Below are 22,711 nucleotides of genomic sequence, written 5' to 3' on the forward strand. Positions count from 1 at the left end.
TTAGACCTAGCTAGTGTTACGGTGATCGCCTGCATCTTCTTAGCGACAGTAGCACTGGAACACTGCTCAGGAAGGCTTCAAAAAGCGACCTTTGAAGGGCCATTTTTCAATGCCTTCCTCAGTTTCTTCAGCGCTACCCAGGGTTCCGTCTGTAGGGCCACGTAGAACACCCATTAACGCACTGTGTCGAGCCCTCTAGATAGATAGGGGACTGTAGCATAGCCCAAGAACAGTTTTCCCATTTAGTGCATGCGCTTTATGTTGCTTTGCCCGCTTGGAATGCTGCTTGCCTACCAAAGAAGCTTATTGTTGTCGTTCTAAAAAATATTCTCAAATGTGTGCCATAATAGGATAACCTAAATAGCGGCTAAAATAACCTTTTTAAAAACAAGATTTTGGCTGTTAGTGAAATTCGTGCTTTTTCTGAAATAAACATTTGGGGTTGAGTTAGAGGAACTAACATAAACTGGATTTCATTTAAGTTGTCCATTTCTGGATGTATGAAGCGACTTCATCTGCCACTTCACCACTATGTCATTAGTTGTTTACCCGTCGTAAAGTGTCAATCTGTGGCAAACATGAAACAAGTGCATGTAATTACTTTTATATTGTTGTGCATTAAATGTAAAGGCGCATGGACTTTGCACGAGTGTGCATCCAAGTGTTTTATGTTCCATTTTGGTGACATTTTGGTGACATTGTATAAACTGCATCCCGAACAACTGTGTGATCTTTTGACCATCCTGGTTATGAGACCCCCCCTCCCCCTACGATAGAGAGACAAAAATACCTGGAAAGGGTGGAAGATTGGTCGGTAAGTTATTATATACAGGGTAGCGCGACTGACACAGAAAGAGAACTATTTTCGAGGGAGGGAAAATGTTTGTCAACGCAAGGTAGGTGGGTGTCGGGTTTCAAAACCAGAATACATGTTCAAGGGACCATAGCATGATGTTGCACATTTTCCCACGGTTGTGTTTTCACTTTGCAATTTTTGTTGTGCGTGGCACAAACACTGCAGCTGCCTGCATGCGCCAAGAAGTTTTGCAGAAAGCGTCACTAAATGGGAAACAATGTGCGGCCATTTTGGTCGATGACGTCCAGCCAGGGCAGAAGCCGTCCACTGTCCGGAGCCGCTGTAAGTTCATTGACTGCGTCCGCACATTTCCACCGCGTAATAAACTCTTTTGATTACAGGATGTTTTTCACTGACTTGCTCGGTTACTATATAGCACTTTTTGAGCAACTATAAAACAAAACAACATGCGTTAATTTGTAGGTGTTGGAACGCGGGACCCCTATTGATGTGACACGTCACCTGACTGCCTTTTTCCACGGCCCTCTTTATAGGCCAGTCTAAGCCTACCCGGCTCGCCCTTTAACCTGCGTAGGGGTAGCCGCGGTAGCCAGTTAAGCGTCAACTGGCGCAGCAACGGGCGGCGGCTGGGCGACCGCAAACCACTGGTCCTGCAGACTTACATGGACGCTCAAGAACACCTGCCGTACGCGGACGACAGCAACGCCGTGACGCCCATGTCGGAAGACAACGGCGCCGTGCTCGTGCCCATGTACACGAGTTTGGCGTCGCGCCATTCGAGCTATACGTCGCACTCGTCCAGGCTGTCGTATACCTCCCATGGGGATATCTGCTGCAAGGGAGGGGGCCTCACCAAAGAGAGTCAGCTTCGCTCTCGCTCGCGGAACCTCCAGGGCTGCTACTGTTACGAGGTCACCACTTTTTAGGCCTCTCTGCATGAAGTAGATAGACAGACGTTGAGAAACACAGCATTTGCTCCATATCTTAAGGTACTATAAAGCAGCGGACAGGCAGCTTAGATCAACAGCTCGTTGGTTGTAGACCCAGCACAACGTGTGACCTCAATATTGTTAGGAAGAGATTAGCGCAACGAGTGATTTATTCCGAGAGGCCTATTGGAAAGATGCACGCGATGAGAGCCAGGTAAACGTCTTGTAGGAAATAAGTTCCAATTCGTCGAGCAACAGTGATCTGTATTCCCGAATGACTTGCTGCTTTGGGCGCTTTAAGTAGATATTCTCTTACTCCTCCTCGGCCGCTCCGAGTTTCGTGCTCCTGGAGCAGCTATTAAACGGCACTTGGACGCTTGAACACGCTCGCTGTGCTGCCGTGTCTCCCTTTCTCTTTTTTCCACTCTCTCTTCTCTGCTGCCGCCTGCCTGTCCTGCGTTCTCTTTCTTCGCTTTCGTGGAGAGGAGGGAAGAGGTCACGTGACGGAGCATGATACACCCTTTTCGTGCACCCTCCAAAAGCAGGTGCATGAAGAGCGCGCTCGCGTACGAAACTCGGAGTACGAGCGTAACCACTTAGCGGTAGGAGTGCCAAACACTCGCGCTCCGGAGCAGCCACTTAACGCGCCTTTTGATGGAAACGCAGCCGACACGCAGCCAACTTATTTAGTTTTAGACCAGGTGTTGTCCGCATGCAATGTAGCTTTGCCGCCACACTTGACGAGCGATGCGCAGTTCGTGACCACTTGCACACTGTGTTGGCCGTAAGTTTACATTTTACTTTTCTAAAAAGCTAAAGGCTTTCGAATAGATAAATTTTCCGAGATTGCACATCTACTGCTTTATGGTACCTTTAATAATAGGCTCCATGTCAGAATTGGAGGGACGAACAATGTAGACCAGGTGACAAAAATCAGCACCGTGGTACTCTGGGATAGTTTGCGATCCGTCATAGGTAAAACTCATTGCAATAGGAATCCCAGTGAATATGAATAGAAATATAAGACCCCCATATTCCAGGAACCCCAATTTCTTTAAGATAACTTTTTGGTCGGTTCGCTGAACTGAAAGGTTAGCGCACTCGACCGGCAATCCAGAGGTGCGTGGTTTGACCGTCCTGCTTTTTGAACGACTGCCACATTTCACAAGTGTTGTACCTGGTGAAATGCTGATGGGCCTAATTAAATGTTGTGAGTTTCGCCATCTTTTATGATGATATTTTTTTTACCTCCATTTTTTCTTGAATGGTGCAATATAATGATATGACGCAGATTGGAATGGGAGGCTTAACGGCAAAAGGATGCAACTAGTGCAGACTTCTTTTAGGCGTCATAACTTCGAGACTGAAGCACCACAATAGAACACACACTGACTTAAAACCAGCTAAAATGTAACAAAGCACGTACCCCGCGTTCGGGGCTGCAACACAGTTTTTGAACCAACCAGACGCATTTATCAAATATCTGAATCATTCACACGCATGACTCTAGAAGCTGCAGTGATATACGTCGTGCTAAAGTTTGTCAGCAATCTACCTGTTATCGTTCATCTTTCACCGTGTAATCTCGTTTCCATAAAATTGTAGCCTCCTTTCTTTGGACTGCTACTATTGTCTGTGGCGTGTCATTAAGCAGTTTTACTGGTTTTGAGTCGGGATGCGTTGTATGTGTTCTGTTGCGGTGCTGGAGCCTCACTGTGAAGCTTATGCCAGCTAGTGAAATGGGAGGTTCATCGTCCAAATACGTTGGGGAATCGGTACAAAGTACATAAACTACGATATTATAAATACTGAGAAGAAACGGCACACAGTCTTAATGCGTCCTTTATTTTGTTTCGACGTTAACCCCGTAAAAATATACTTGCGGCTCTATCGGCGCGTGTTTGAACTAACTTGACGCTAAAGATTATTCTCCATAAGTTCAGGATCATTGTAAGAACTACGTTGCAGAACGACTACGAACTACAGAACCTCTGTACACGCGTAAATGCGCACTGTAGCAAATGCTGTATTTACCGCGTCTTTTTTTTTAGCTACAGGCGCCGACTTTGTGCTGTAGACTCGTAGCCAACACACAGTGCATGTTGTCACTCTTGACACTTCAGTTAATGGCGGAGCCAATAGAGATCACCATTATTTTCGGTAAACTGCAGTAATTTATTTATTTCGAGATGCTACCCGCCGTACTGTACAAAATACATGCCAAATTATACTCATATATCGTTTATAGTAAGATATAAGATCCATATTGTAAGATCCTTGTTTTGTATGAAGTAGCATACTCTTTCGTGAACAGATTGTTTTGTCGTTGAACACAGGACATGTCTTTCGACGGAGAGGAATGCCTGGCTGTGAAGACAAAGCAGCCAGACAACCCTTTTATTGAACCGTCGCAGAGGCAAGGTCTTGTGGATATGAAAGGTAAGCAGACATTGGACCACCAGAATGAGTCTCATGGGCAAAATGGGTTTCAGATGTGATGGTGCTCAACGACATCATCGAACAAGCCGCGGGCAGGCAGAGCAAAGCTAGTGAGAGAGGTAACTACCAATTCCTCTTGATGGTAGTGCACGTCCTGTTGCATGAAAGCTGTCTGTGTCTGTCCGTCTGTAGCTGCCGATGTTGTCCGTAGGCAATCGAGAGACGGGCTCAGCAGCGGGCGTACTTAAACATTATTCAGTGTCCATCTACTATTTCCCCACAGAGAGGGAGGAACAGGAGAGGCCCAAGTTCAAAGAGAAGTGCATGGCGCATTGCTTGAAGTGCATAGACATCTTCTGTGTCTGGGACTGCTGCTGGTACTGGATACGAATGCAGGAAATCATCAGCCTCATTGTGTTTGACCCTTTCATGGAGTTATTCATCACTCTATGCATCGTGGTCAATACACTTTTTATGGCTATGGACCATCATGACATGCAAAAGGACTTTGAGAACGTGCTAAAAACCGGCAACTATGTAAGTAGGCACACACATTTTTCCGTCCTTATTCGTGGCTTCTGGGCCTTGTGGTAGTGTTGGAAATATTTCCTCTTCAATTGGTGCCTTGTAATAGCTAAATTCGTATTTGCATATATTTAATCACTGAATTTTGATATGCTGGTTTTTAGTAGCAGCGTTGTGTCATTATTTCGTTAACTCGTTGTTCTAACTGGAGATTCGTGTACCGGATTAATGAAATCTGAAGGATCATGCCTGGTTCAACAAGGAATTGGGTTACTTAAATTTTCAATTGTGATAAGAATCACATAACTTGTGCTGTTTGAAAGCAGATAATTTGCCAATAGACTGCTTTATTCGGATCAGCGGACGAGAAGGAAAAACCCTTAGAACCAGCTTCTTGTAACATTCCTTCTCTTTTCCGTGCTGTTCACGTCGGTTGCATTGGCTTTGCATGCTCCGCTGTGCGAGTCAAGCGTGTTTGCGTATAAGTGGAGTGACATCAACGTAATCAAGGCGCGCCATCTCGTACACTCATCGTGGATCATCCAGACATCATAGTATTGCTTTTGGGAGCAACAACAACCAACAAGAAATTTGCTGTTGAAATAAACCGAGCATAGTGATACGAACTAAATGGGGCCGGTTGGTACGTAACTAACTACGGCGACTGCAAAGCACACGGACACAAAACGGAGACACGTCGCACTTTCAACCTTTACTTGACATGAGAAAACAAATAATTCACGTACGGCGGATTTGCGTTATCATTTCCTGGCAGATTTTTTTTGCCCGACGCCGAGCAACTGCGTTCGTTTGGTCAAAACATAGCAGTCTCGAGTGTTGTCGTGGCGGTTTCCGAGTGCCAAGAATGTACCAGCTAGCACTTTTTCCGCCCGGCCTCGAAGCGACCGAGCAGCGGATTGCTCAACTATATCCCGTGTCGTCACATCCGTACCGCGAGGGTGGGGAGGGCCCGGATTGGTCCACCCGTCGAAGTCTACGTGGGTTAATTAGCAGACGACGGAACCCAAAGACGAACGAACGCGATGCCCCTAGCGTGATCCAAGCAACTAAAACCGCCAGCTTCCTGGCACTCATGTTCGGGTGGCAACGGTCACGTGATCCAGCGTGGGCGCCGACGTAGTAATTTCCGAGCGCTTTGCCGTGTTGCCACGAAATGACCACCCGAGTCCGCCATTAATCGTCGGCCCACACCTACAATCCGCACCGAGCATGCGTAATGAGTGATTCACCTCCTCCCCTGCAGAAGGTAAAGTAATCCAAACCAAACTCCTCTATCGATAAGCGCTTCTTGTTTTCGAGATAATATCGCTCTCGGTCATCTGTCTTTCTGCTTGTTTATATGCCGGGTCCCAACGACCCGCCATCTGTAGATCTAAACCACGTCCTACTACATGTCATGTCACGTCCTACTACATGTAGCTGACAAGTTTTCGGCGCAGACCACAAGAATTTCCGAGGGGGTAGTCCAATAATGTTATCGCATTAAACCTACAAAAGTGAAAAGGAAAACAGGCCATCAAAGACAACTTGAAGCACCACGAGCAGTGTCACCTTCCTCGACATAAAATTCACCCGCAGCGCCTCACACGTACTCAGGGGTCGAAACCGGAACTGAACTGTAAACGAAAACCGCAAAAAAACGTTATTTTTTTGCCGCACCGAACCCGAACCGAACCGTAAACGTTTTTTCTTTCCCCTTGAACGAACCGAAACTGAACCGAAAAAATATGATGCAGTAACCGGTTCGCCAGACGGTAAAAACGCCTATACCTTTCCACCCGACTGCCGCAACCAGCTCCCTGCATCGCTCGGAATTTTGCCGAATTTATGGAGCGGACAGATTGATAAACCAAGAAGTGGTGAGTCCATCCGCCTCTTACAGCCTCACCTCCAAAAGGTTCACGACATCCCGTACAGCTTGCGCCAAAAGTCCACGGAACACGCGAGCGGCGTTTTTACTCCGCGCCGCGCCACCCTTGCGGCGGCCGGAAGTTGGCGGGAGCGGACAGGTCCATTCATTTTGAGGGGATGGCATCTTTGCACGGGGATAAAGGAGGGTCACTAGGTTAAAAGATCACGTGACTTCCTCTCTTTCTTCTGCCCCCCCCCTCCTCCCCGCATTTGGAGATCCTGAACAGTGAGGAAGTCGGCAAGCTGGAAGACTTATCGAGTGAAGTTTTTAGCTGTGTTTTAATGTGTGGTTGTGTTATTTGTTGTGTTGTGGCGAACGTGCATCGTGCACTTTGCGTTTCGCAGCTAGGGGGAATTGTCATCATACTTCCATCAAAATACCACCGGGAAGGAAATCCTACGAGGCAACGAGAATGCACGTTTTAAAACGCAAAAGTGAAGCGGAAGAAGCAGAGTGAACAAAACAACATCAGTTCATGTGATTACGTCAACTTACCAAATTTTTTTCGAGGAAGTGCGCGTTTATAAGTTTCGGGTGTGTCACGGTGGTTGTGTGCATGCAGGGTGTGAGGCACCATGCAGTGATCTAATATCGGTGTAAAAAAATTCTGGTGTTTCTAATGCCACTTTGCGTGTAAAAGGCAGCTTGAAAGCAGCAGCTGTACATATATGCAATCCGATAAACATAGGAAGCATGCAGTCGCGGTTGGTGAACGATCGACTGTGTCTGCGCGTCTTTCTCTTTGTCTTGTTATAAACTTTCCACGTATAGCCAGAGAAAAATTATACCTCAGGTGCCATGGGGGTCGATCACTGGCGTGGGACCCCGTTCAATTGCTGCTGTCTTAAAGCTGCATGCTGTCTTGCACCGTGCAACCTCTCCTTGTCTTCTGTGACCCACTCCTGCCGTCTGTTTACTCGCAAAGCTCTCTTACAGCCATATATTTTGGTTTGGAGTCATGCCTGTCTCTTGAAAACATAGGTTATTGGGCCCATTGACTTGCAGTAGCAATCAGTGTGTCCGATACGAAGTTGTTAGCTCGCAAAAGAATTTTTGGTGAAAATATTGTTCGAATTATAACAATCAACAACATTCTGACTACCCATTATTTAGATATCTTTCGAAATAGACATACGTAATAGATGAATGATGGTGATATAACATTGTATGCATTGACCAATAGACACGAAGGGTTCATCGAGACAAACTACAGTGTAATAAAACCTTTGAAATTGTAAAAGTAAAAAAAAAATGTGGTGGAGTCCCAAAAGCATTGTATGCATTGTAAGCATGTATATTCACACTGTCCTTCGTATGTCCTGCAGAGGAAGCACCATATTTACTGCTTTCCGGCACTCCTCGGCTTTTTTACCCACCCTCCACCGACTACACCAGTGCTCTGCTTTGTTGGGCTGAGCTCTTCTGAGGTGTTCCAGTGAGGAATCGTGATGTTTCTTTCGCTTTGCTGCTTGACCAGAACAACCCTTCGTTGATGAGCCTCTAACAACAATATCACTTGTCGTTGTGGTACATTCAAGCAGTTCCTCCTCCAGCTGTTCCAAGGCACGTGTGACAGCATCAACCTTGTCCTTGTTAGTGCAGTAATGAGAAATGTTCTTAAGCCGTTCGACGGTGTCCTGAAGACGTCGTTTTGCACGTCCCAGTGAGTGGTTTTTTCGTTTGGGAATGCTTTCTAGGTGGGCTTCTCCGTTCCCATCCTCTAATGAAGTGCAGTCCATGAACTCTGTGCACTCTTCGTGGCTAGAGGCAGCACTCTGTCCACAGTGGTTGCTCAGAGTAAGCTGCTCCCCTTCACGGTATGCAGCAGGAAGTTGTGAGAAAGACCAACCTTCAACTTCATTAAAGATAGCACAGAAGTGCTTGCATGGAAGCTTGTGAGTTTTAAAGTCTTGGCATGTGCAGGACGGTGTACGGAAACATGCAACATGCACACCCGAAGTGCTGGACTTCACCTCAAACACTCCTTCAGGAGATATCATCGCAATGTCTTCTGCTGTGTAGTCGGAGGCATTTGTAAGCCTGCTCATAACGCGTTTTACAACATGAAGTGGCCTGTTATGCAGGTATTCTGGTACAAACGAGTGGTATTTTCGGTACTGCGACGACTTCTTCATGTTTTCCTGGTGGAAAAAGCTTTGTCGGTCTGGCAAAAAGTGCTTAACAACAGTGGAAATCAGAGCTGCCAGCGTCATTTTACCTGCACTATTACTCTTCAGATTGTACTGTTTCAGGAGTTTATTTTGTGCTTCCGTGCCATTGTTTGTGGTAACCACCAACGCAAACTTTTGCCTTTGGTATCGCACCCATTTCTCAGCATGAGGTATCCACTGTGCTGTGATGTAGGTCCTGAACCTGGGGTTACCCCAGAATGGAGATTCCTTTAATGCATTGTAGGCAGCATCAAATTCATCTTGAGAGGCAGAGTGAGCCATCCGTCGAAGTAATGACAAAGCAGCGGTACTGTTTTCGATGCCGTTCTCTTTTCTCTTTACCCATCTCTCCCATGCTTGCTCTCGGTGAAAATCACATAGCATAATTTTGCTCTGTGAAGGCCAAGCCGATTGCTGACATTTCATCCTGCGAAAAGTCTAGCATCCAGTAGTCTGGAGAAAAGGTGTGACACCAACCCCTAAAAATAGACAATGCCTCTTCAATGCAGCTTATAGTTTCAAACTGCACGATAAACACTCCAGCTGTCATGTAGGCTACTGGTGTTTTCACGACTATCAGAAAGAATGGCAAAGCATAGTCAGTAGTTTTATGGGTTGCATCAAGAACAGCAACACTGTCACCATACTTCTTCATCAGCTCTTCCATGAACAGAGATTGATAGCAAAAGAGCAGAGTGTGTTGATACTCCTTTGCTGAGAGCTCTTCTCCATTGTCTTCCACATCTACTTCACATAATGCTTCAGTCATCCGCTAATATGGACGAAACAAGATCTTGGCATCACGTTCATCATCCTGAAGTTGTTTCACCAGAGCTTCTATATTTTCTTGGTCTACGTTACTGTCTCTTTCTTCCCGGAGTGCTGCCTGGATGTGGTTTGAAATATCACCTCGGGTCGGGAAAAATGCCCTGCACGCTGCACTTGGCTTTGACTTTCCTGCAAAATGCACATCTTGAACATAGTACCTCAAGCAGTGCTGCACATCCTTTAGTGATGACAAGCCATTACGGACAAGCTCCCTAATGCGTTTTGCGATGCTGGGGTCAACAGTTTGCCCAAAAGTTGCAAAATCGTCAAAGGCATGTTCCGTGTGCTTTGACTTTCTTGTCATTGTGATATAGACTCTTTTTGCTGATGCCGGTTTCTCGCCACCAAACAGTACTCGTGACAAGTGTTGGAAGGCAGTGGACTTCATCGTCTTCAGCTTGTTCGGAGTGTAGCCAACAGGAACATCAACCTAATAAAATTAACAAAGGAAGGACAGGTGCGTTAAAATGTAATATTAAATTTTGACAGAACGCTATATGTATACCTTGATATCTGGAAAGGTTTCAATGGTTTTTAGTTGCATGACAGCAACGCAGCCCTTCTTCTTTGTACCTTGGAGTTTTAACTTCCTTCTTCTGAACGTCTCTGCACTCTCACCGCTGATGTGGCAGCAGATGTCTCCTTTTCATTTGTTTTGTGTTTGTCCTTTCCAAAAAGGCACTGCTTCTCTACGACGGACAGAACACGAAATTTCACATTGAGAGATAGTGGTGTCGTCCCCTTGTTCATGGAGAACATGAGTCTACGTGAAAATATATTGAGTGGATATTAGAGGCAGACTTTTCAGTGCATATTTTCAGATGATACAGGGAACAGAATTAACACAGTCCAGTTTCGATGGCACAGTTTTTAAACACAATGCAAAGTTTAAACACGACACAGTTTAAACATAAAGGATGCAGCAAGCCTGTGCTTCATTGGGTAAATTGGGTACACACTGCAGGATATATACAGGGTGGCAGGACAAGTACAGGTTTTTTTTATTGGACACAAATATTCTTATTAAATTTAGCTAAGGGCTACTTTGGTGCAGCTTTCAGAGTCGAATTATTTGACTCGCCAACCTCCCGCTGGTTTCTCCCAAAATATTTCACGCAAATTTCCATATTTGCAAATGAAAATATTTACTTGCACTTACATTTTCGTGCGCTCTCCAGCTTCTCCGTTGGGCAGAAGTGTGAGCCCACTGTTTTAAACGAAACTCCAATAGTGAGGAGGTCTCTGTCGAGACTGACCAGTTTCTCTTCAGACTCAACGTAGCCCGTCCAGCTCTCCGTATCAGTTTTCAGGTCGGTCACCCACCTTCGCAATATTGTTTCCTCGTCTGCATCCATGAAGGGCCTTTCACACTGCCGCGACACGGACAAGACAGTCAACAAAAACAAGCGTTTTTGTCGTTGTTGTTGTTATGTTACACTGCTCAGACAAAAAAACACGAACAGACGACCACGTCATCCGACAGTGTCTTCCGAGCGTGTCGTATCGCAGGTCGCTGTTTTGGTTCCGAGTCACACCAAGGTCGGTCGTACCTGACAGAGCGAGCGCAGCATTTTATGTGCCCCACGAGGACATCGAGCGCACCTTTAAACTTGCGAACGAGACGTCATCCAGGGAGGCTGAACTCTTTGCCGTGTACGCGGCGCTTGAGCACATTTCCATCTCGCCACAGGGAAACTGGTCCATCTTTACAGATAGTAAGGCAGCGTTGGCGGTCATCAGCTCACACGAATCCCAGACGATCAACGACCTCCACGCAATGACTATCTCGTCATACAACTCCGTTCTCGCCTCCGGTCATACCGTCTGGCTCCAGTGGGTTCCCAGCTACATAGGCCTCCCTGGGAATACCCGTGCCGACGCTGCTGCAAGGCGCGCGCATAGCTGTGACAGCCCCATCGCAAACCTACCGCTCACGGCATCAGCTTGCCACCTTCAAATCCGTCGATGGCCTGTCTCTGAAACCCGCCACTTCATTGCGGACGCTATTCGATGCAACATCTTTCTTCGAGCCATCGACCCCGCGATGCAACTTTACCCCACCCAACACCTTACCAGGCCCAGGAAACCCTCCTTCATCGCCTCCGCCTTAACGTCGCCTACACTCCGTCACTCCTGCACAAGATGGGCAGACGCGGCAACGCAAACTGCGATGCCTGCGGCGCCATCGCTGACGTAGCTCACCTGCTGCTAACCTGCCCGACGTTCTCGGCGCCCCGTGCCGCCCTCGCCCGACGCCTCCAAGCCTTGGGCCACCAGCCCCTCTCGCTCGCTACACTCCTCGGCAACGGGATGTTACCAAGGCACTCTTCGAGTACCTCAAGGACACCGAAATGATGACCGCCCTCTGAAGCACAGGCGGCTAGCCTCACCGCCCACAGCACATCGTTCCCATCGCGGCTTCTCCCGCATCTGTTTTTTTCTTCTTTTCTCTCTTTCTTTTGCTAAGGAGTAGCAAGCCCCGGCACTTGCCTGGCTGACATCTCCTCTTGTGTGATTAAACATATACCCCCCCCCCCCCCCGAGTGCCGGCTTCTTTCAGACCGCTCTGAAAACCACACAGGGCTTAGTCAGGCGATGCTCTGCGTCAGAAAGGACATTCCAAGTCCTCAGTGGATCATCAGATAATGATTTGGAATATGTCGTGTACAATGTGCGTATGCGCTCTAGACGCATGACCGTTGCTAGTGTCTATATAGCTCCATCGGTATGCATTGAAGATCACCTGTTCACAGATTTTTTTCGGCTTCTCGATAATCATTTCATCGTGTGTGGTGATTTCAACGCCCATGGTACTGCATGGGAAAGCTGGCATGATGATGTACGGGATCGGTTGTTACAGCAATGCTTAGAGGCCGTTGACATCATCGTTTTAAAAGACGGCTCTCCAACTTTTTTTCGCGGGCCCTTGTACTCCAGCTGTATTGATATCTCCTTTTGTTCTACTTCGTTGGCCCGGAAGGTTCACTGGGTAGCTGATATGGACACCATGGGGAGTGACCACATGCCGCTGCTTGTCTGTCATTCTGGGCTGCGAGGCCCCTTTAAGACCAAGAAGGTTACTACCTAGAAGGGTTTTAACAGGACAGCTAAAGATTTATTTCGCTCTGCAACAAGTCTGGATGACATTAACCATGCTATGGCGTCCAGCCTGTCTAAAGCAACCAAGCAAGTCCACATCCCAGCAACGCATTCAAACGTTGAGGTCGAGTTTGAACGCCTAAGGACAATATGACGCCGAGTAGAAGGACAGCTCCGTCGTTCTGGAAGTCATCAGGACTACCAGGAGGTATGTAAGCTTCGTAGGGTCATCCTAACACACCTCCAACGTCTGGGTCGCAAAAGCGCGAAGTGATTCTGTTCCACGCTTTCCCCTTATACACATACCGGAAGAATATGACAGATTGATCAGACTCTTCTTTGTCCTGTGGAGCAAGAGTCCTTCAGAGTTCTCAAAGCTTCCCTATAGCTGGTGAAGAGTTCTGTTGTCTCCTCACGCGGCCATCTTGTGCCTCATCGACTGACGCCCACAAGCATTCAGTTGCTGATGCTCTTATTGGTGTTGATTTCGGCTGCATGGCTTGTGACCCTGTAATGGTCAAGACTGGGAGGTACCCGGGTTCGAATCCCGGTGCCGGCTGTGCTGTCTGGGATTTTTCCTGGGTTTTCCTTAGACGTTTTCAGACATTTGTCGGCACAGTCCCCTTAGAAGTCGGCCCAGGACGCACATTCCCCCAGGGCGTCAGTCGTGACGTTGCCCACCTCTGTGAGGCCGACAACGGCTAGCCCATCCACCACCACCACAACCGACCCTGTAATAGATCTTGAGTTTGCCAACGAGTTGCAGTCAGTAATCTCCCACTCTAGGAAAGGATCCTCACCTGGGGCCGACGGGATTACGTATCAGGCCATAGCCTCCCTAGGGGCTGCGTCGCTTGAAAAACTGCTGTGGTTTCTTAATGACTCCTGCAGAACTGGTGACGTGCCTACCTGACGCATGGAAAGCGGCTCGTGTTACCCCAGTTTTGAAGCCAGGGAAGGCATCAAGAGAGCTGGCTTCATTTCGTCCCATTTGCCTCACCAGGTGCGTGGGCAAAGTAATGGAAAGACTAATATTGAACCGCATTGACTGGTTTTTGGAGTCCCGGACGCTCCTACACCCGGTGCAGGCAGGTTTCAGGAGAGCTCGTTGTGCAAAGGACTGTGTTTTGAGTGTGGTAACCCACGCGGAACAGGCTATATCAGAAGGTCTACTAACCGTGGCGGCTTTCCTTGATATTAAGCGGGCCTATCTACGGTACAAGCCATGGTGATGTACTCCATGGGCTTTTCTCCCTGATCGTTACTGGACGAGCTCTCAGGTGAATAGCCAACTATCTACGTGGTAGAACTGTCTTTGTGATGACTTCGGATGGTGAAACGTTTCATCACAGCACAGCAGCAGGTGTCCCACAGGGCAGGGTCCTTAGCCCACTCCTCTTCAATGTTGTTATGGCTGTTCTACCATGTCTCCTGCCGCGGGGCGTCAACATCATCTTGTATGCTGATCATATACGCATATGGACATTCGGCAAGCAGTGGGCGGCGCTGTAGCGCTGGCCACTGCCTGCTGAAGCTGGCGCCTGCAGTGTGCCCTTGATGTTGCTGCCGCTTTCCTGGACAACAGAGGCATGGACCTCTCTCACGAGAAGACTATTTTTGCCGTTCACTCGCCGTCATTTGAAGAACTTTCAGATTCATATAAGTGGGCACGTTGTGCTGCGTGTTACGCACCACAAGTTTCTTGGTGTGGTTCTTGTCCGTTGTCTGTCCTGGAGAGCGGAGGTTCGTTGTTTGAGAGGGAGAGCTGAGTCTCGGCTGAATGTCCTCCTCGGCTGTACCTCTGTGGTGCCTGCTGTGGTCTTTCTACAAGGGCATTGCTTGGTCTACACCGGTCCCTCATGCGACAGATGTTGATGTATCATCTTCCTGTGTTGCACAACCTTTGTCCCTCGTCCGAACGAGTGTTGGAAACCGTCCTTGCAAAGAGCATGAAAAAGTGCCTTGGCCTCCGAAAATCAACGACAACTACCCGTGTCATGGCTGAAGCCAAGGATCCTTCGCTGGTCTTCGTGCGGACGGCACAATCTCTTGGGCACTACATGAGGCTCTCCACTCGCCGTTACCGCCACATATTAGTCCCTGACATTCTTCGGCGACCAGCATCCATCTACTGCCAAGCTGTTTTAGCTCACCGCAGCCTCATTTCCAAGCATAAAAAGCTGACTCCACCCGCAGTCCCACCATGGGCCCTTCAGGCACCTCCTGTGCATGTCAATGTCCCTGGCTCGGCTTCCAAAAAATCAGCTACGACAATTGTTCTTCGGCAACTCAGTCTGAGCATGCTTCGTCGCGATGAAGGCAGAATTAAAATATTTAGTGACGGCTCATCGACACAGGCCTGCTCTGCCTCTGCATTCGTAATTCCTGAACTGTCAATTGAAAGAAATGCAAGGCTGTCGCACCCGACGTCGGCGGCTGTGGCCGAGCTACATTCCATTCATATGGCTCTTTCCTTCATTGTGTCCCGTCAACCCACGATTCACTGGACCATATACAGTGACTCCAAAAACCGCCTTCCAAGCCCTGCACTGCACCATGGGCCCGAGCTCCCTCGCTCCAATGATGTGTGACATCGTCAGGGAGTATTCGTCTGCTGTCACACAGGGACATAGCATCACCTTGCAGTGGATCCCAGGTTACTGTGGCGTCCCTGGGAATGAAGCTGCCGACCTTCTTGCGAGACGGGCTCACGTGGCACGTGGTGTACCGACGCACCCTACGTATTTTACCCAAGCGGACGCGAAGCAAGTATTGGTACCCTTACGAGACGTCTGTGCAGTGAACACTGGCGATGAAGTGTCCCTTCTACGTCATACCTGCGCAAGGCGGACTCAGATCTCCGTTTTTATATGCCGTCAGCGCTTCCTCAACCCATCACTTCGCTCATCTACAGGCTCCGCCTCAACGTACCATACAGTTGCCGACTATTGTTGAAGCTCGGCAAGGTTTCATGCCCCAACTGCGGTCTGTGTGGTGCAGTTGAAGACGTGGATCATATATACTCCAAGACTGCCCGAGGTACAGTGCGCACCGTTGTACCCTTGTGTCATCGCTGGCCAGCCTGGATAATCGCCCATACTCCACTCGAAAGTGCTAGCCCGGAAATCAGCTCATACCTGCCATACGCGCCCTTCTGCAATTCCTCGTCTCGACGGACCTCTTTGACACTCTGTGACGCTCTTTGCTTTTTGTTCATTGAAATTTTCACACGTGAACTCTCCTACACTGTTGCCCTTGGTGCCAAGGTTTCGGGTGATGTTTTCAGCTACAGTGAACCCTCGTTAATATTACCCCCGATAATCTGACATACGCGCTTTACGACCATACTCCTGGGGAACAATGCAGTGAAACCTCTGCAAATCCCCCCGTTAATATGACAATTCCGCATTATGGCCAAAATTTTCGGGAACGACCATGCTCATAATAACGAGTGTTCACTGTATTCCATTTCAAAGTGTATAGATTTGTGTAGTTTGTCTTTCTTCTTTTCTAAATAACGCGTCCTAGAGTAGGCAGTCCCGAGTGGCTCGGGATTAACATCTCATTTTTTATTTTATTTTACAAGTCCAATCAGAATCTGGCATCCAGCGGGATCGAAACAGAGTGCGTGTTCGCTCAAGCTGACCAGACCCGCTGGACCATGCTCGTCAATTAGTTATCTAGACTGTCACCACCAGGAACCGTTTGACATTCCTCAGTCTCAGCAAGCAGATTATTTCTATTCGCTACCACATCTCTCACGTATTGTCAGTCTTGCAGTACGTACGCTACCTGCCTTGAGTGTGTGCACCAGCGATAATTCTCATCAAAATTGAATGTGTTATTATCCTTGGTCTGCCTTTATTTCTCAGAAAGGGACGTGCTTTGTACGCTATTGTAAAGTAATACACCGCGACACCCTATAGCCGCTACACTACCCTACCCTACACTACACTATAATACCCTACACCACTATCGTTGTGTGTGTATCGCGCCCTAACGCTGTATAACACTTCTTTAGCAGTGTTTCGTCACGCTATTCACGCAGTCCTTCAACAGTAAACAGTTCCGTAGGCAGAGAGTTTTTCATCTGCCGGAGGGGGCACAACGCCCCCTCCCAGCACAAATACTTGAGGCTGCGAGGTACTCGTCACCCCTTTCATGCACTGAGATCGGGTAGGGTGTATGGAATTCCTTGTTGTTTGAGGAAAATTTAATAGAACGTGTTATGAGGCAAATTTTTACGGGTCTAGCATGTTCACTCGTACGAAGCACGCGATTCTCAGGATATACCTCGAAACGTTCATCCTGAGTATCGGCTAGGTAGGCATCTCGGAGGGGCAGTGGCCCACATGGAGAAAGTTTTAGGGGGGCTCAGGCTCCCAAGGCCCCCGCAGTCGGCACCGAGTTCGTAACGCTACCGGTCTCAGTATCGAATATGAACATTTTGGGAACAGAAATAAATGCTGCAGTCAAACCTAGGCAGACGCGCTGTGTTCTCAACACATCTTCCGAGCACCTGCTGGCAAATCCCCAAGATGTCGAATCAAAGATCAGCAATGTGATTAGAGCCACTTCAAAGGTGATTGGCGTATGACGTTTCCAATCCATTACCGTGATCACCTTCCGATGTACTGAAACTCGCTACTAATCGGTAATTTTGAATTAGGACATCAGTTTCATGAATTAATACCGGGCGAGCCGAGTGTTTGAATGTGAAGGTGCTTCATTTCCTAATGGCGAATTCGGGTGGTCATTTCTGGGCAACTTTTTTTTGCCAGATCCCGAGCGGTCATGTTGGCTTGGTCAAAGCGAAGCAACCTCGCACGTTCGCGTGGCGCATTCCGAACGCCCGGAATTTGCTAGCTAGCACTTTTTTCGCCCGGTCTCCAAACGACCGAGCAGCGGTTGCCCAACTATATCCGGTGTCGTCACATCCGTACTGCAACGGTGGCGAGTGCCCCCATTGGCCCGCATGTCGAAGTTGACGTGGTTTAGCAAACGACGGAACCCCCCGAAGACGGGCGACCGCGATGCCCCTATAGCGTGATCCAAGCGACTAAAACCGCTAGATTCCTGGCACGTTTGTTCGGGTGGCAACGGTCACGTGATCCACCTCGGGCGCCAACCTAGCAATTTCCGAGCGCTAAGCCGTGTTGCCATGAAATGACCATCTTAATTCGCAATTAGGAATAATTTGGAATTGAGATGTCCGTTTTGTGAACCGTGTCGTAATTTTAAAACAGCGCTGATACTCTGTCTTCATCATTTCGTATTTGGTGCATGTCCAGCGTTACTCCACTCCTGAGCTTGGATTTGTCATCATCCTTTATCGTATCGTTCTCGTAGAATGTTCCCGATCTACAAAAAATGTCACGACCATGGAAGCATATGTACCGTGGTGACTGCGCGCATTTTGAGTCAATAAGTTTGTTGTACTTGTTGGCATTAAAGGCGAATTTGGATTTTTCTTGTATTACCAAGTTTATGTACCACAACGTACCACAACAGTGAAAGAGATTGATCAGGCAAGGCAGCACTTGTGCATTCATTATTAGGATGTCAGCAGGGCGCCGGAACATCACAAAGCGCAATCGCAACCTTGTCCGTGGAAAGCCGACTTTAACTTCACTATTGGTATACAGTAGAAGCTGTGACAGTTGTAGCGAATAAAATCTCATTTCCGATATATTGCTTTGCCTTCTTGCACCTGCAAGAAAAACCAAATGATGAAGGCACAGTACTAATGTGATCATAAAATCACGCCTTAGTCAACCTTTCCCCCTTTCCTTTTTTCTTGTTCTTCAATAAACATATCCCCCCATTAGTCAATAAAATTGGCATCGCAATTCGAAATTATCGCTTAGTAAATTAAACAATTTCGTAGTGAAGGATTCGGCGTGCCCGGTCCCTTTATTAAGCTGATTTCTCAATCCAAATTCAAGTATTAGTAAAGAAAAGCATAATTTCACAATGAAACCTTTTTGCTCACCAACATGCAGAGTGTTTCACCTAGCGGGATAAAAAATCGTATAAAAAGCACTGAACATTGTGAGGTGTACGCTATTTATCTCTGGGGAGATTTCGCCATTGCTTTTGTGCACTTTTATCAAATTCAATTAGCGAGAACTTCAATTTGCCCTGTGGATTCGATTTCCCCAACCTCACTTTTTTTTTTTTTGCAGAAAGAGAAAGTGCTCGCAAAATGCATTCCCCACTACTTTGGCACTACCTAAGAAAAAAAACAACGAAAAATAGAACAAAAACCTTCGTTTCGGGGCGCGCAAATTGTCGACCGAGCTCAGAACTCCGTCAAGTTAATGCACGATGTGGGGAAGAAAAATGGTCACCCTGCATCTCGCTCTTATTTCAGATAACTTTGCGTTGCAACCAGTGTTGCACCCGCTACCAAAAGGAAGTAACGAAATACCGCTACTCGCTACTCCACAAAAAGGTAGCGCGATACTAGCGTCGCTACAAACTTGAAAAAGTTACGCGATATCGCTACCGTTACCAAATAAAAGTAACGTAAATTCTTTTCCACTGCTTTTCCGCTACCGCACCTTTCTCTACAGAGAAGGGTGCGATAAAGTGTTGTCTATATACAGAGTGTCCCACCGAAAAAGGGCCAGGTGCTAAAGAAAACGGAGTGCTCTACACAAATGGAACCAACTGTACGTGCTTGGCAGTTGTGTGGTCTATTCAAAAATATTTTTTCATCGCCCCTTGTCAATTAATTAGCGGTAATTAATTTTCTAACTTTTTAATTGTCGGTTTTAATTATCAGCGGACCCTCGTTAGTATCGTTAATATAACCACTGCCGTTCCCTTGGATTTTGGTCATAAAGCGAATCGTCATATTAATGAGAAACGCACCCTCCGCGGACCGGACACACCGCTACGCACAACAAAAGCCGACGTAATTATGATTTATTTTCTGAAAAAATCTGTTAACAATGACTACGTCAAACAATTTTCAGTCATTATTTTTTCTAAATGGACAATAGCACCATCAATTGCGGACACGTTATCGACTTTTATCTGCTCAAAAAATAACAAGGCAACCTGTAGGGCTTCGCTTGCCTCCTTCGGGTAATGCCGCTCTTCATTCCGACTGCCAAATCAGACCTCTTCCGCTTCATTCCGACCATCCTTACGTGAAAACAGCAGCACAGTGTGACCTGGGGTGCTAGACTCGTCGTTTCTTGAAACACGAAGAAAGTTCAAGAAATGGGAGGGAGCGCAACCATTGGATGCTTTCCGTGGCCCACGTGAGCGCTCCTGACTGTCAATCAAACCTCAGGTCAAGGCTACCGAGACGCGCGCACTTTGAAATATTTTCATGACGTCAAAATGACGTTTTGGCTGCCCGGGAGGATGGTGTCTTTGCAGATTTCACCAATGTAAACAATTCGGGAGATCCATGAAGAAGATTCATGGATCTCATCCATGGATCATTCTTCATGGATCTATACCAGCTAGCCAGCACCCTTTTCCTCGTTTCTTTAGTTATTCGGGAGATATGAGGAAGACAGCCGTTGGACAGTTTCTCTGGCCCACGTGACGGCCCGTGTTGCCAATCAAACCAAAGTACAAGGAAAGGGAAATTGCAGCTTTTGGCAGAATTTCCGTGACGTCAAAATGACGTTGCGCAACATTTTTTTCTACCGAGAAAAGTTCAAGGAAAGATAGTGGCGAACTTCGAAGTTTGTTAGAAAGAGTTGCGGCCGCTTTTATTGCCGTGATTTACTACTGCGCCTCTGAGTCCACACTTATCATGAGTATCGTTTGAAATGCCAAACGATGGTTTTTGCCAGTGTTACCGACTGTCGAAGAACGCTGTTCGTTCACTGTGTGACCATCTGCGCAGAGCCCACACTATCAGAACAGAACTTCACTGCATAGCATGTTGTGCGCCGACTACAGACACGAACGATATGATTATCGCTTCCGATTTGAAGAGAGAGGGGACACTGGCATTTTTATAGCAATTATCGCATATCCAAATTGCTATACGCTCCCTCGCTGTTTGAATCAGAAGGGGAAATCCTATAATTCGTCTCTATAGTTTATGGATGACGTGCTATGCGGTGAAGTTCTGTTCTGAGATTGAAAGATCCACGCAAGATGCGCTTCTCGTCATGGATAATGATATCACTGCGCAAAAGATTGTTGTGTTCTTCACGTATGGCATTGTACTTCCCTTGGCCGCAGGTTCCGTGATGTTCTTGTTTTAACGTGGTTTCCTTGTTGCACAAAAATGGGATTTTCCATTGAGACGCGGAGGAGGACAACAGCTTTCCTTCTGATTAACAGATGCATCCTAAATATAAAATGCACACAACAGAGACATGAACACTGCATGTGCATGGCGTTGGAAAGCGTCAGTGCTCTTCTATGCAGCGGAGCAGCACCTCGAAATGAGCGCTTGCAAGTGCACGGACCCAGGGTTTTTCGGATACGCGACTTTTCCGTCCCATTTACGATGAAGTGGTTGTGTCGTCGCAGTGCGGGCACTATAGTCTGTTTATATGTGCTCAAATTTACACAGGGTCATTCTGAAAAAGAAGCCAGCAGATACATAGAGAAAGGAAATAGGAAACAAATAGTTTTCAACCGAAGCATTGCTGTGTTCACTGATCCCAAATACACGTATAGCACACATGACGATACAGCGGGTGTGTCATGTAATGTGGCACGAAACAGAGGCTTAAAATTCTACTTCGGTGTGTCACTGGCGCTTGTCATCGACTAACTTTTGGTGTGACTTGCGCGCACTTTTCGATTTTCAGTCGCGAGAAATATTCTGAATAGATCTTTGAAATGTGCCAAGTCAGCGCAACTTTTTAAATGTCGTTTGTTTTTTGTCTTTCTTTGTGTTTTTCCTTGTCCGTAGCAGAAAGGGCATTTCGTTTTCTCAACCAATTTCAACACAAAACACATTACCCTTCAGCAATAAAAATAGCTGGGGAGAATTTTCTTTGCGCAAAAGCTCGACGGCGTTAATTACTCCGTCCCTTAATGTAGAATACTGTGGAAAGAAAAGATGAGTCTCCCCTTCAGTTCCCTCTTCCATGCTTCTGCTGATAGCGGCAGCAAGGTTTTTCAGCAGCAAGGAAGCCCACTGGAGCAGGTGACAGATCACAAGTTCCTCGGCGTGACTTTATCATGGAATTTGTCGTGGAAGCGCCACATAGACGTCATTGAAAAGAAAGTCCAGCGCTGGGTCAACGTGATTCGTCACTTCGCAGGTATGAGATGGGGGCGAGACGAGAAGGATCTCCTCATGCTGCACAATGCCCTGGTTCGTGACTCAGTGATGTACAGCCTTCCCGTCCTGCACGGACCTCCTCAGACACTGATCCAAAGGATTCGAGCCCTGCTCGCGCGCAGTCTTCGGGTATGTCTCGGGGTCCCGCGAGGCGCTGGAACCCGTCTAGTAGCGGCTGAGGCCAGGGACATCCCAGCAGCAAGGCGATTTCAGATATTGCCCTTGTGCTCCGCACGGGGCCCTCCGTCACCCAAGTCACGCGCATCGCACAATGCATCGTGGGAAATGGTTTACATTCGTGCTCGTCTGCCGGTTGCTCGAAGGTGCGGGAGGTGCAGGAGAGAGAAAACCGAAACCGTTTGCGCTCTTCTTCTCTCTGACTCATGAAAACTAAATCCCAAGGTGCAGCGGGGCTTTCGCAACACAGCGCTCTCTGGTGGGCCGTCCATGCAATTTCTGAAATCGTCTAAGAGGTTACAAGAAAAGCCGTGTCACCGGGTAGCTTCGTCTTTTCGACCTTTTATGCTTTTTTTGTTTTGTTTGTTTGCATAACTTGACGGAGGACTGCACGGCCGGCAATGTCCGTGAATCGTACAACAGTTTTCCGTTTCCTTTTTACCATTACGAGTAGCGCGGGTGTTTAGTGATGCCATAGGATCAGGCCTCGAGCCATGCTGTTTCTGTATGTATTCAGTTTGG

General features: G+C 47.4%; 1 protein-coding gene across 5 annotated transcripts in view; it reads left to right on the top strand.

Moving 5' to 3' along the window:
• LOC135389179 (sodium channel protein para-like) overlaps nucleotides 1-22,711 on the top strand; it is a 292,829-nt gene that overhangs the window by 144,791 nt on the left and 125,327 nt on the right. For 3 of the 5 annotated variants that reach the window (XM_064619242.1, XM_064619246.1, XM_064619244.1), the window contains 4 exons: nucleotides 1,351-1,728; nucleotides 4,083-4,185; nucleotides 4,239-4,304; nucleotides 4,445-4,722. In XM_064619242.1, the coding sequence (XP_064475312.1) occupies nucleotides 1,351-1,728; nucleotides 4,083-4,185; nucleotides 4,239-4,304; nucleotides 4,445-4,722 (825 nt within the window). The remainder of the gene's footprint in view (nucleotides 1-1,350; nucleotides 1,729-4,082; nucleotides 4,186-4,238; nucleotides 4,305-4,444; nucleotides 4,723-22,711) is intronic. The other 2 variants (XM_064619243.1, XM_064619245.1) reach the window with 1 other exon arrangement.

Source organism: Ornithodoros turicata, chromosome 3 (genome assembly GCF_037126465.1).
Source record: "Ornithodoros turicata isolate Travis chromosome 3, ASM3712646v1, whole genome shotgun sequence".
Lineage (NCBI taxonomy): Eukaryota > Metazoa > Arthropoda > Arachnida > Ixodida > Argasidae > Ornithodoros > Ornithodoros turicata.